The sequence below is a fragment of the Salmo salar genome, unplaced genomic scaffold (genome assembly GCF_905237065.1).
Source record: "Salmo salar unplaced genomic scaffold, Ssal_v3.1, whole genome shotgun sequence".
Lineage (NCBI taxonomy): Eukaryota > Metazoa > Chordata > Actinopteri > Salmoniformes > Salmonidae > Salmo > Salmo salar.
The window spans coordinates 45001-57425 of record NW_025548089.1 but is presented as its reverse complement, the minus strand read 5'-3'; the positions used below and the strand labels follow the sequence as shown (position 1 = coordinate 57425).

Sequence of the window (12425 nt, the reverse complement as noted above, 5' to 3'; positions counted from 1 at the left end):
GGTGTCCAGTCCTCTTCTGGCTGTGCCGGGTGGAGAGGAACCAGGCTATGAGGGGTGGCCAGTCCTCTTCTGGCTGTGCTGGGTGGAGATTAGAAACCTAGAGAGGAACCAGGCTATGAGGGGTGGCCAGTCCTCTTCTGGCTGTGCCGGGTGGAGAGGAACCAGGCTATGAGGGGTGGCCAGTCCTCTTCTGGCTGTGCTGGGTGGAGATTAGAAACCTGAGAGGAACCAGGCTATGAGGGGTGGCCAGTCCTCTTCTGGCTGTGCCGGGTAGAGAGGAACCAGGCTATGAGGGGGTGGCCAGTCCTCTTCTGGCTGTACTGGGTAGAGAGGAACCAGGCTATGAGGGGTGTCCAGTCCTCTTCTGGCTGTGCCGGGTAGAGAGGAACCAGGCTATGAGGGGTGGCCAGTCCTCTTCTGGCTGTGCCGGGTAGAGAGGAACCAGGCTATGAGGGGTGGCCAGTCCTCTTCTGGCTGTGCCGGGTAGAGAGGAACCAGGCTATGAGGGGTGGCCAGTCCTCTTCTGGCTGTGCCGGGTAGAGAGGAACCAGGCTATGAGGGGTGTCCAGTCCTCTTCTGGCTGTGCCGGGTAGACCGAGGAACCAGGCTATGAGGGAGTGTCCAGTCCTCTTCTGGCTGTGCCGGGTGGAGAGGAACCAGGCTATGAGGGGTGGCCAGTCCTCTTCTGGCTGTACTGGGTAGAGAGGAACCAGGCTATGAGGGGTGTCCAGTCCTCTTCTGGCTGTGCCGGGTGGAGAGGAACCAGGCTATGAGGGGTGGCCAGTCCTCTTCTGGCTGTGCCGGGTAGAGAGGAACCAGGCTATGAGGGAGTGGCCAGTCCTCTTCTGGCTGTGCCGGGTGGAGAGGAACCAGGCTATGAGGGGTGGCCAGTCCTCTTCTGGCTGTGCCGGTGATGAAACCTAGAGAGGAACCAGGCTATGAGGGGTGGCCAGTCCTCTTCTGGCTGTGCCGGGTAGAGAGGAACCAGGCTATGAGGGGTGTCCAGTCCTCTTCTGGCTGTGCCGGGTAGAGAGGAACCAGGCTATGAGGGGTGTCCAGTCCTCTTCTGGCTGTGCCGGGTGGAGATTATAACAGAAGATGTTCAAGACAAGACAAGACAAGACAAAACTAACGGAATCATTTATCCCACCACCGACTAAAATACAACAGACGACTGTAAACAGACAGAGAAAACAGGTCACACACTACAGAAGTCTTACCAACAAACAAATCTACAACAGTTGTCTCAGGGGGGGCTACAGAAGAGTAAAGAAAGCAGATTGATATTGTTTTAATAAATGCCGTGTTTATTACTCGATTCTAAATCATGAGGACTAGGCTTTTATGAATCCTCTAAATCCTCATTAATAAACGGTTTATTTGCTGCGCTGTAATTCTACATTGTCTCAGCAGAGACGACAGGTCAGTTACATTTTACATTTACTTCTCCAGAGCGATTTAAGTCCCTTTACCTACCATTTAAAATGACAAATTCAATGGGAGGTGAGGAGGGGTCCCTAACCTTAACCTTTACCTACCATTTAAAATATTCAATGGTCCCTAACCTTAACCTTTACCTAACCATTTAAAATGACAAATTCAATGGGGGGGTCCCTAACCTTAACCTTTACCTAACCATTTAAAATGACAAATTAATGGGCCATTCAATGGGGGTGTAAGGGGGTCCCTTAACCTTTACCTAACCATTTAAAATGACAAATTCAATGGGAGGTGAGGAGGGGCGGGACGTCCCAAGGATATCGGAATAACAGGGACAGAATAAGTTTCCAGTGGGCTGGACTTCCGGAAACGTGCGACAGATTGAGAAGTTTCAGGAAGGAAACGAGTAACTCCCGAACAGAAACTCCTGAGTAGTGGAATGGAATGCGACCCGGAACTCAACTTCCTCTTCATAGATCTGTGTTCAATTTAACAAAACGAGTTGCACCTGTTTCCCATTCAAACGGTCATGTGTTTGGAGAGAGACGGCAACTTGACGAAGCGCCAGAATTAATAACAGTAACGAACGGGGAGGGGGACTATTCGTGTTGTAATGTCGTCCCGGGCGGAAAACGTGGCGGAACTTTTAGAAATAGACATATGTAACGGCGACGTCTGTTCGGAGGTGGAGAGCGGACTATTCATCAACTCCGGTACAGGCGCGTCACTCTTACACGGTTTCTCGGAGTTTCAACAGTGGACTGGATCTAGTTCTCGTCCGTCTTCAGACCAAAACAACACAGACTATGTCTCAAAGAGACCGAGAGACTGCTTCAATAACGACACCACACCATCCCCGAGTCTGTATCCCCAGAACGGCCCGGGGTGTGAATCCGGTGATCGTGTGATCCTTGGAGAGCTTCAGGGTCGGGATCACCGAGTTCCTCGTTCCTCCATAGTGGACTGTCTGTTGGTGGAGTTGTATGACACCTACAGTAGCGCCCGGATCAGTGTCGACAGCCCGGATAGTAGTACCGAGGCGTCCAGTTCGGAGCTGTTCTGCCGTAGTAATACTGGGTCCAGTTTCCTCCAGGAACTACAGGAGAAACACACCAGGAGACATCAGGTCAGCTACCTGTCTCAGAAAGGTCAGTTCAATTTGTATTAAATATATATATATATGTGTGTATGTGTTACCTTTTATTTAACGAGGCAAGTCATTTAAGAACACATTCTTATTTACAACGACGGCCTACGGGGGAACAGCGGGTTAACTGTCTTGTTCAGGGGCAGAACGACAGATTGTTTTGTACAAAAACTGTTCCATTAAATAGCAAATGTGGCAACTCTGGTCATGGCACATGCGCTCTAGCCACCAGCTCTAGGATACAGTGGGGGGTAGTCCAGCTCTAGGATACAGTGGGGGGGTCCAGCTCTAGGATACAGTGGGGGAGGTCCAGCTCTAGGATACAGTGGGGGGGGTCCAGCTCTAGGATACAGTGGGGGGGGTCCAGCTCTAGGATACAGTGGGGGAGGTCCAGCTCTAGGATACAGTGGGGGAGGGTCCAGCTCTAGGATACAGTGGGGGGGGGGTCCAGCTCTAGGATACAGTGGGGGAGGTCCAGCTCTAGGATACAGTGGGGGGGAGTCCAGCTCTAGGATACAGTGGGGGGAGTCCAGCTCTAGGATACAGTGGGGGGGGGGGGGAGTCCAGCTCTAGGATACAGTGGGGGGGTCCAGCTCTAGGATACAGTGGGGGGGTCCAGCTCTAGGATACAGTGGGGGGGGTCCAGCTCTAGGATACAGTGGGGGGGAGTCCAGCTCTAGGATACAGTGGGGGGGAGTCCAGCTCTAGGATACAGTGGGGGTTGGGGGTCCAGCTCTAGGATACAGTGGGGGGGGGGGTCCAGCTCTAGGATACAGTGGGGGGAGTCCAGCTCTAGGATACAGTGGGGGTTGGGGTCCAGCTCTAGGATACAGTGGGGGGTAGTCCAGCTCTAGGATACAGTGGGGTAGTCCAGCTCTAGGATACAGTGGGGGGGGTAGTCCAGCTCTAGGATACAGTGGGGGGGTAGTCCAGCTCTAGGATACAGTGGGGGGAGTCCAGCTCTAGGATACAGTGGGGGGGGAGTCCAGCTCTAGGATACAGTGGGGGGGTCCAGCTCTAGGATACAGTGGGGGGGAGTCCAGCTCTAGGATACAGTGGGGGGGGTCCAGCTCTAGGATACAGTGGGGGGGGGTCCAGCTCTAGGATACAGTGGGGGGGTCCAGCTCTAGGATACAGTGGGGGGGGGGTCCAGCCCTAGGATACAGTGGGGGAGTCCAGCTCTAGGATACAGTGGGGGGGTCCAGCTCTAGGATACAGTGGGGGGGAGTCCAGCTCTAGGATACAGTGGGGGGGGAGTCCAGCTCTAGGATACAGTGGGGGGGTCCAGCTCTAGGATACAGTGGGGGTTGGGGTCCAGCTCTAGGATACAGTGGGGTGGGGGGTCCAGCTCTAGGATACAGTGGGGGGGGTGAGTCCAGCTCTAGGATACAGTGGGGGTGAGTCCAGCTCTAGGATACAGTGGGGGGGTAGTCCAGCTCTAGGATACAGTGGGGGGTAGTCCAGCTCTAGGATACAGTGGGGGGGGAGTCCAGCTCTAGGATACAGTGGGGGGGGAGTCCAGCTCTAGGATACAGTGGGGGGGGGAGGTCCAGCTCTAGGATACAGTGGGGGGGAGTCCAGCTCTAGGATACAGTGGGGGGGGTCCAGCTCTAGGATACAGTGGGGGGGTCCAGCTCTAGGATACAGTGGGGGGGGGAGTCCAGCTCTAGGATACAGTGGGGGGGGGTCCAGCTCTAGGATACAGTGGGGGGGAGTCCAGCTCTAGGATACAGTGGGGGGGGGGGTCCAGCTCTAGGATACAGTGGGGGTAGTCCAGCTCTAGGATACAGTGGGGGAGTCCAGCTCTAGGATACAGTGGGGGGGGTCCAGCTCTAGGATACAGTGGGGGGGGGTCCAGCTCTAGGATACAGTGGGGGGGGGAGTCCAGCTCTAGGATACAGTGGGGGGGTCCAGCTCTAGGATACAGTGGGGGGGGAGTCCAGCTCTAGGATACAGTGGGGGGTCCAGCTCTAGGATACAGTGGGGGAGTCCAGCTCTAGGATACAGTGGGGGAGGTCCAGCTCTAGGATACAGTGGGGGGGTCCAGCTCTAGGATACAGTGGGGGAGTCCAGCCCTAGGATACAGTGGGGGGAGTCCAGCTCTAGGATACAGTGGGGGGGGTCCAGCTCTAGGATACAGTGGGGGGAGTCCAGCTCTAGGATACAGTGGGGGAGTCCAGCTCTAGGATACAGTGGGGGGGAGTCCAGCTCTAGGATACAGTGGGGGGGAGTCCAGCTCTAGGATACAGTGGGGGGGGTCCAGCTCTAGGATACAGTGGGGGGGAGTCCAGCTCTAGGATACAGTGGGGGTTGGGGTCCAGCTCTAGGATACAGTGGGGTGGGGGGGTCCAGCTCTAGGATACAGTGGGGGAGTCCAGCTCTAGGATACAGTGGGGGGGAGTCCAGCTCTAGGATACAGTGGGGGTGAGTCCAGCTCTAGGATACAGTGGGGGTGAGTCCAGCTCTAGGATACAGTGGGGGGGAGTCCAGCTCTAGGATACAGTGGGGGGAGTCCAGCTCTAGGATACAGTGGGGGGTTGTCCAGCTCTAGGATACAGTGGGGGGGAGTCCAGCTCTAGGATACAGTGGGGGGGAGTCCAGCTCTAGGATACAGTGGGGGGGGTCCAGCTCTAGGATACAGTGGGGGGGGGTCCAGCTCTAGGATACAGTGGGGGGGTCCAGCTCTAGGATACAGTGGGGGGGTCCAGCTCTAGGATACAGTGGGGGGAGTCCAGCTCTAGGATACAGTGGGGGGGGTCCAGCTCTAGGATACAGTGGGGGGAGTCCAGCTCTAGGATACAGTGGGGGGGGTCCAGCTCTAGGATACAGTGGGGGGGTCCAGCTCTAGGATACAGTGGGGGAGAGTCCAGCTCTAGGATACAGTGGGGGGGTCCAGCTCTAGGATACAGTGGGGGGGTCCAGCTCTAGGATACAGTGGGGGGGGTCCAGCTCTAGGATACAGTGGGGGGGGTCCAGCTCTAGGATACAGTGGGGGGGGGAGTCCAGCTCTAGGATACAGTGGGGGGGGTTCAGCCTACATGATGGGATTATTTTGGATAACAGCGATAATATTGTATTTGTCAGACGGCAGTTGATCATCATGTCACTAGACTCTCTATTGAAAAGCAGCATTGAACTCACAGCTCTTTCACCACCCTGAGCAGTTGATCATCACGTCGTAGTGGGAGGACTGCACACCTCATCATGGTTTGACTCTCAAATGTTTTCTGAGTTTTATCTTGGCCAGGTCGCAGTTGTAAATGAGAACTTGTTCTCAACTAGCCTACCTGGTTAAATAAAGGACTTGTTCTCTACTAGCCTACCCCCCCGGTTAAAAAAAGGGCCTTTTCCCCAACTGGCCTACCTGGTTAAATAAAGGACTTGTTCTCAACTAGCCTACCTGGTTAAATAAAGGACTTGTTCTCAACTAGTCTACCTGGTTAAATAAAGGACTTGTTCTCTACTAGCCTACCAGGTTAAATAAAGGTGAAATAAAAATACAAAATAAACATTTGTGTATAAATATATTTAGTATTTGTGTATATAGGCGTTTCCTCGGCCATTTCTCACATAATTCATTTTACGGACACAAAAGATCCCATGTAAAATGCACAAATGATCTGTAACCATTATTATAAAATTGTACTGAAAAAAATGTTAATTTTTTTTTTTTTATATGTTATTACTTTACTGGCATAGGAACTGTGGATGGAAACGTGGATACAGGCCAATATTACTCTGAAATCATCAGATCACATTGAATCTACTACAGGCCAATATTACTCTGAAATCATCAGATCACATTAAATCTACTACTGTCTGTCACTCACTCCCTCACACTTCATGTATTGTGAAGTCTGTTTATAAAATGCATTTTTAATGTTTAAAAATTGTATTATAATGTGTATATTACTGCCTTATTTTTGCTGGCCCCAGGAAGAGTAGCTGCTGCCTTGACAGGAACTAATGGGGATCCATAATAAACCCCAGGAAGAGTAGCTGCTGCCTTGGCAGGAACTAATGGGGATCCATAATAAACCCCAGGAAGAGTAGCTGCTGCCTTGACAGGAACTAATGGGGATCCATAATAAACCCCAGGAAGAGTAGCTGCTGCCTTGGCAGGAACTAATGGGGATCCATAATAAACCCCAGGAAGAGTAGCTGCTGCCTTGGCAGGAACTAATGGGGATCCATAATAAACCCCAGGAAGAGTAGCTGATGTCTTGGCAGGAACTAATGGGGATCCATAATAAACCCCAGGAAGAGTAGCTGCTGCCTTGACAGGAACTAATGGGGATCCATAATAAACCCCAGGAAGAGTAGCTGCTGCCTTGGCAGGAACTAATGGGGATCCATAATAAACCCCAGGAAGAGTAGCTGCTGCCTTGGCAGGAACTAATGGGGATCCATAATAAACCCCAGGAAGAGTAGCTGCTGCCAAGCTGCTCTATATATCTATATATCTATATTGTGTTCCCAGCACCAGGAGAGTTGAGCTGTATCGTAGAGGAGGTTCTCTACAGGACGGGTCTCCAGTCAGCCAAGCTGCTCTATATATCTATATATCTATATTGTGTTCCCAGCACCAGGAGAGTTGAGCTGTATCGTAGAGGAGGTTCTCTACAGGACGGGTCTCCAGTCAGCCAAGCTGCTCTATATATCTATATATCTATATTGTGTTCCCAGCACCAGGAGAGTTGAGCTGTATCGTAGAGGAGGTTCTCTACAGGACGGGTCTCCAGTCAGCCAAGCTGCTACGCCAGCTGAAGCGGAGAGATCGCCTCGCTCACAAGCTCCAGAAGAACTATGACATCATCACCGCCTGTCTTCAGGCCGTGTCCCAGAAGAGAAGTAAGGAGTAGTGCTCCCTATTCCCTATGTAGTGCTCCCTATTCCCTATGTAGTGCTCCCTATTCCCTATGTAGTGCTCCCTATTCCCTATGTAGTGCTCCCTATTCCCTATGTAGTGCTCCCTATTCCCTATGTAGTGCTCCCTATTCCCTATGTAGTGCTCCCTATTCCCTATGTAGTGCTCCCTATTCCCTATGTAGTGCTCCCTATTCCCTATGTAGTGCTCCCTATTCCCTATGTAGTGCTCCCTATTCCCTATGTAGTGCTCCCTATTCCCTATGTAGTGCTCCCCTATTCCCTATGTAGTGCTCCCTATTCCCTATGTAGTGCTCCCTATTCCCTATGTAGTGCTCCCTATTCCCCGTGTAGTCGCGCTCCCTATTCCCCGTGTAGTCGCGCTCCCTATTCCCTCTGTAGTCGCGCTCCCTATTCCCCGTGTAGTCGCGCTCCCTATTCCCCCGTGTAGTCGCGCTCCCTATTCCCCGTGTAGTCGCGCTCCCTATTCCCCGTGTAGTGTCGTGCTCCCTCCCTATTCCCCGTGTCGCCCTCCCTATTCCCCGTGTCGCGCTCCCACCCTATTCCCCGTGTCGCGCTCCCACCCTATTCCCGTGTAGTGTCGTGCTCCCTCCCTATTCCCCGTGTCGCGCTCCCTCCCTATTCCCGTGTCGCGCTCCCTCCCTATTCCCCGTGTCGCGCTCCCTCCCTATTCCCCGTGTCGCGCTCCCTCCCTATTCCCCGTGTCGCGCTCCCTCCCTATTCCCGTGTCGCGCTCCCTATTCCCCGTGTCGCGCTCCCTATTCCCCGTGTCGCGCTCCCTATTCCCCGTGTCGCGCTCCCTATTCCCGTGTCGCGCTCCCACCCTATTCCCCGTGTCGCGCTCCCATATTCCCCGTGTAGTGTCGTGCTCCCACCCTATTCCCCGTGTAGCGTCGCTCCCACCCTATTCCCGTGTAGTGTCGCTCCCTCCCTATTCCCCGTGTCGCGCTCCCTCCCTATTCCCCGTGTCGCGCTCCCTCCCTATTCCCCGTGTCGCGCTCCCTCCCTATTCCCGTGTCGCGCTCCCTCCCTATTCCCCGTGTCGCGCTCCCTATTCCCCGTGTCGCGGCTCCCTATTCCCCGTGTCGTGCTCCCACCCTATTCCCCGTGTCGCGCTCCCTATTCCCCGTGTCGCGCTCCCACCCTACTCCCCGTGTCGCGCTCCCACCCTATTCCCCGTGTCGTGTCGTGCTCCCTCCCTATTCCCCGTGTCGTGCTCCCACCCTATTCCCCGTGTCGCCCTCCCTACTCCCCGTGTCGCGCTCCCTATTCCCCGTGTAGTGTCGCGCTCCCACCCTATTCCCCGTGTAGTGTCGCGCTCCCACCCTATTCCCCGTGTAGTGTCGCGCTCCCACCCTATTCCCCGTGTAGTGTCGCGCTCCCACCCTATTCCCCGTGTAGTGTCGTGCTCCCACCCTATTCCCCGTGTCGTGCTCCCACCCTATTCCCCGTGTCGCGCTCCCACCCTATTCCCCGTGTAGTGTCGTGCTCCCACCCTATTCCCCGTGTCGTGCTCCCACCCTATTCCCCGTGTCGCGCTCCCTCCCTATTCCCCGTGTAGTGTCGTGCTCCCACCCTATTCCCCGTGTCGTGTCGCGCTCCCACCCTATTCCCCGTGTAGTGTCGTGCTCCCACCCTATTGGCTGAGACTCATACATTCCTTGTTAGCTAGTGATGTAGCAGAGATGGCTGTCTTTCCATTCACTACGGCTCTCTTTTTGGGGGTTGTTGCCCTACCGATCTTCCCCTCTCTACCCCTCCCTTTTACATTTACTTCATCACGGCTTTCCTCTCCTCCCTCCATCATACCGCATCCCTCCCTCCCCTCCCCTCCCTGCGGCGCTGGGTAAGGGTGTATACCGGGGCAGCTGCCCCTGAGACCGCTGCAGAGCCGCATCTCCTCGGTTAGAGGGAGAACTGATATCTGATTATCGATTTAAGACAGATCTATATATATTCTAGCAACTCTTTTTTATTTTAAAGGCATAATTGCGTGCGAATTCCTCCTGGATGGAACAAACATCAAGGCCATGTTCCTGTAGGCTGGAGACTGTTGACAGTTGTTGTGTTGGACCGGAGACGGAAAGATCAATCTCCCTCCCTGGAAGACACCGGGCTGTTGTGGAGCAGCTAGACGACGGGATTCACGTGGGACGGAGGGAATAACGGACATTTTTATTTATTTTTTTATATATTGAAGCAGCAGCACAAAAGGGAAAAATAAAAAAACATGAATGTAGTCTACGGATAATAACTTGTAGTCTACACGGTGCGTGTGTCGGGTTTGATTGGGGAAATGAAGCAGGCCCGGTTTAACGCGGGTCGGAGGGCTCGGTCTGGACCGTGTGTGTCGCGGCAGGGTTCGAGCGGTGTCGGTAACATCATCAGTAACGTGCTGAAGAAAAGGAACGGCATCTCCCGTAGAGCACCCCGTCTGCTCTGCACGTTAGAGCCAGGTGACCGACCGGATCCCGTTCACCTCCCGGAGCCCGTTCAGCTCCGGCCTGATTGATACTCTCTGTGCTCTGTGGTCTGTCTGTACAGAATAACATGTCACTGCTCGTTGTGATGGGGGGGGGGGGCTGTTCATTCATTCATTGTGGTTCTGAAATCATGGTGATATTTTACAAGGCGTTTCATTCATGTGATTTCCCCGTTAACTCGGTTTTAGGGCAGATAGGATGATAGAACTAAAGCCCACTAGTTGAATTCCTTCATTTCATGTCGTCTTCTATTGGATGTTGCTGTCAGATGTAGCCTAGCTACATGTAGCCTAGCCCATAGGTCTAGTCATATCCATCTGTAGCTAGCCCGTCTGGTGATGTAGCCTAGCTACATGTAGCCTAGCCCATATGTCTAGTCATATCCATCTGTAGCTAGCCCGTCTGGTGATGTAGCCTAGCTACATGTAGCCTAGCCCATAGGTCTAGTCATATCTATCTGTAGCTAGCCCGTCTGGTGATGTAGCCTAGCCCATAGGTCTAGTCATATCCATCTGTAGCTAGCCCGTCTGGTGATGTAGCCTAGCTACATGTAGCCTAGCCCATAGGTCTAGTCATATCCATCTGTAGCTAGCCCGTCTGGTGATGTAGCCTAGCTACATGTAGCCTAGCCCATAGGTCTAGTCATATCCATCTGTAGCTAGCCCGTCTGGTGATGTAGCCTAGCTACATGTAGCCTAGCCCATAGGTCTAGTCATATCCATCTCTAGCTAGCCCTTTCTGGTGATGTAGCCTAGCTACATGTAGCCTAGCCCATAGGTCTAGTCATATATATCTGTAGCTAGCCCGTCTGGTGATGTAGCCTAGCCCATAGGTCTAGTCATATCCATCTCTAGCTAGCCCGTCTGCTGATGTAGCCTAGCTACATGTAGCCTAGCCCATAGGTCTAGTCATATCTATCTGTAGCTAGCCCGTCTGCTGATGTAGCCTAGCTACATGTAGCCTAGCCCAGACAGTGCTCGGAGAGACCCAGGTCAGCAGCTAGCCAGCTATAGAAGACCTGACCAGATGTCAACATGGCGGAGACAGACAGCGCTCAGACCGGTATAGAAGGTTAGTGTAGGTGGGGGAGAGTTAGCGAGACCGGCGTGAGCTGTAACATGAAGCCGTGCAGAGCGGGGTAAATGGCGGCTCTGTGGTCGTTGGCTGGCCGCCGGACAGGTTAAGGCTGGAGGAACGGGTTCAGTCTGAATCCTTCTCTTTCCCGTTTGTTTCATTTCACCACCGTAACGGACAGCAACATCCTAATAAAACACAACCTGGGGCGTATTTGTTATGGAAACGTTTACCGTTTAGGAAGCAAAACAGAGAAAAACAATAGTTTTTTTTTATTGGACAAATTTGGGTAGATGCCACCCTGTTTAGTACCGTTTGCTCCCGTTTTAAGAAACGTTTTGCCACAGTATTTGCGTAATGATTAGCCCCAGAGAGCCTAGCACCTGACAGCTTTTCGGTGGAGGTGAAAAATAGATTAAGACTAAATCATTGGAACAATGAAAAGTAATTGTCACTAATATATTTCCATATCGCCATGTTTCAGTACTATGATAAATGTGATTTTGTTTATCCCAGGTGCACACGGAGAGCAGCGACGTCATTAGTTATGGATAGGCTTATTTCCCTCCCTGCACGTCACTGTACTTAAACTTAGACTGATGATATTACGTACCTGATTAGTCACTAAGCCTTGTTATAGAGAGCTTTCTATGTAGTGTGTGTGTGTGTTGAGTGGTGACTGACAGTTCTGCTACAGTGGAGTTTTTCAGTCTGTACATCTTCTCTGTAGGAGTGGACACCAGGTTAAAGTTCACCATCGAACCTTCTCTGGGCAAGAACGGCTTCCAACAGGTCAGTATGGTCCCGTCACATCTTTAGCCCAGTTTCAGGTGACTGTGTGTATATCATATTTATGTCATGTCTGATCTGTGTTGGAGTCTGATCTGTGTTGGAGTCTGATCTGTGTGGGAGTCTGATCTGTGTGGGAATCTGATCTGTGTTGGAATCTGATCTGTGTGGGAATCTGATCTGTGTGGGAATCTGATTTTAGTGAATCTGATCTGTGTGTTCTCTCTCTCTCTCCCCAGTGGTATGATGCTCTGAAGGCTGTGGTCAGACTTCCTACAGGCATCCCTAAAGAGTGGAGGAAGAGGGTAGGTCATAGTAGAGCTACTGATGTAACAGATGTGATGCTACTTCCCATCTCTCCAGCGGTGTTTATAGTGACTGGCCGGCCGGCGGCCCCAGTTGATTGGTGTTTGTAGTGACTGGCCGGCCAGCGGCCCCAGTTGATTGGTGTTTGTAGTGACTGGCCGGCCAGCGGCCCCAGTTGATTGGTGTTTGTAGTGACTGGCCGGCCGGCGGCCCCAGTTGATTGGTGTTTGTAGTGACTGGCCGGCCAGCGGCCCCAGTTGATTGGTGTTTGTAATGACTGGCCGGCCACAGCATGGGGC

The 12425-nt window shown here is 52.8% G+C and overlaps 1 protein-coding gene across 6 annotated transcripts in view; it reads left to right on the top strand.

Annotated features, from left to right (window-relative positions):
* The first annotated feature begins 2034 nt into the window (after positions 1 to 2034).
* LOC106592856 (TBC1 domain family member 30) overlaps positions 2035 to 12425 on the top strand; it is a 30247-nt gene continuing 19856 nt past the window's right edge. For 3 of the 6 annotated variants that reach the window (XM_045711902.1, XM_045711900.1, XM_045711901.1), the window contains exons 1-4: positions 2035 to 2588; positions 7274 to 7438; positions 11762 to 11823; positions 12060 to 12125. In XM_045711902.1, coding sequence (XP_045567858.1) covers positions 2054 to 2588; positions 7274 to 7438; positions 11762 to 11823; positions 12060 to 12125 — 828 coding nt within the window. In that variant the 5' untranslated portion in view covers positions 2035 to 2053. Of the gene's footprint in view, positions 2589 to 7273; positions 7439 to 9337; positions 9931 to 10202; positions 10259 to 10304; positions 10399 to 10453; positions 11029 to 11761; positions 11824 to 12059; positions 12126 to 12425 lie in introns of those variants that run through there. The other 3 variants (XM_045711906.1, XM_045711904.1, XM_045711903.1) reach the window with 3 other exon arrangements.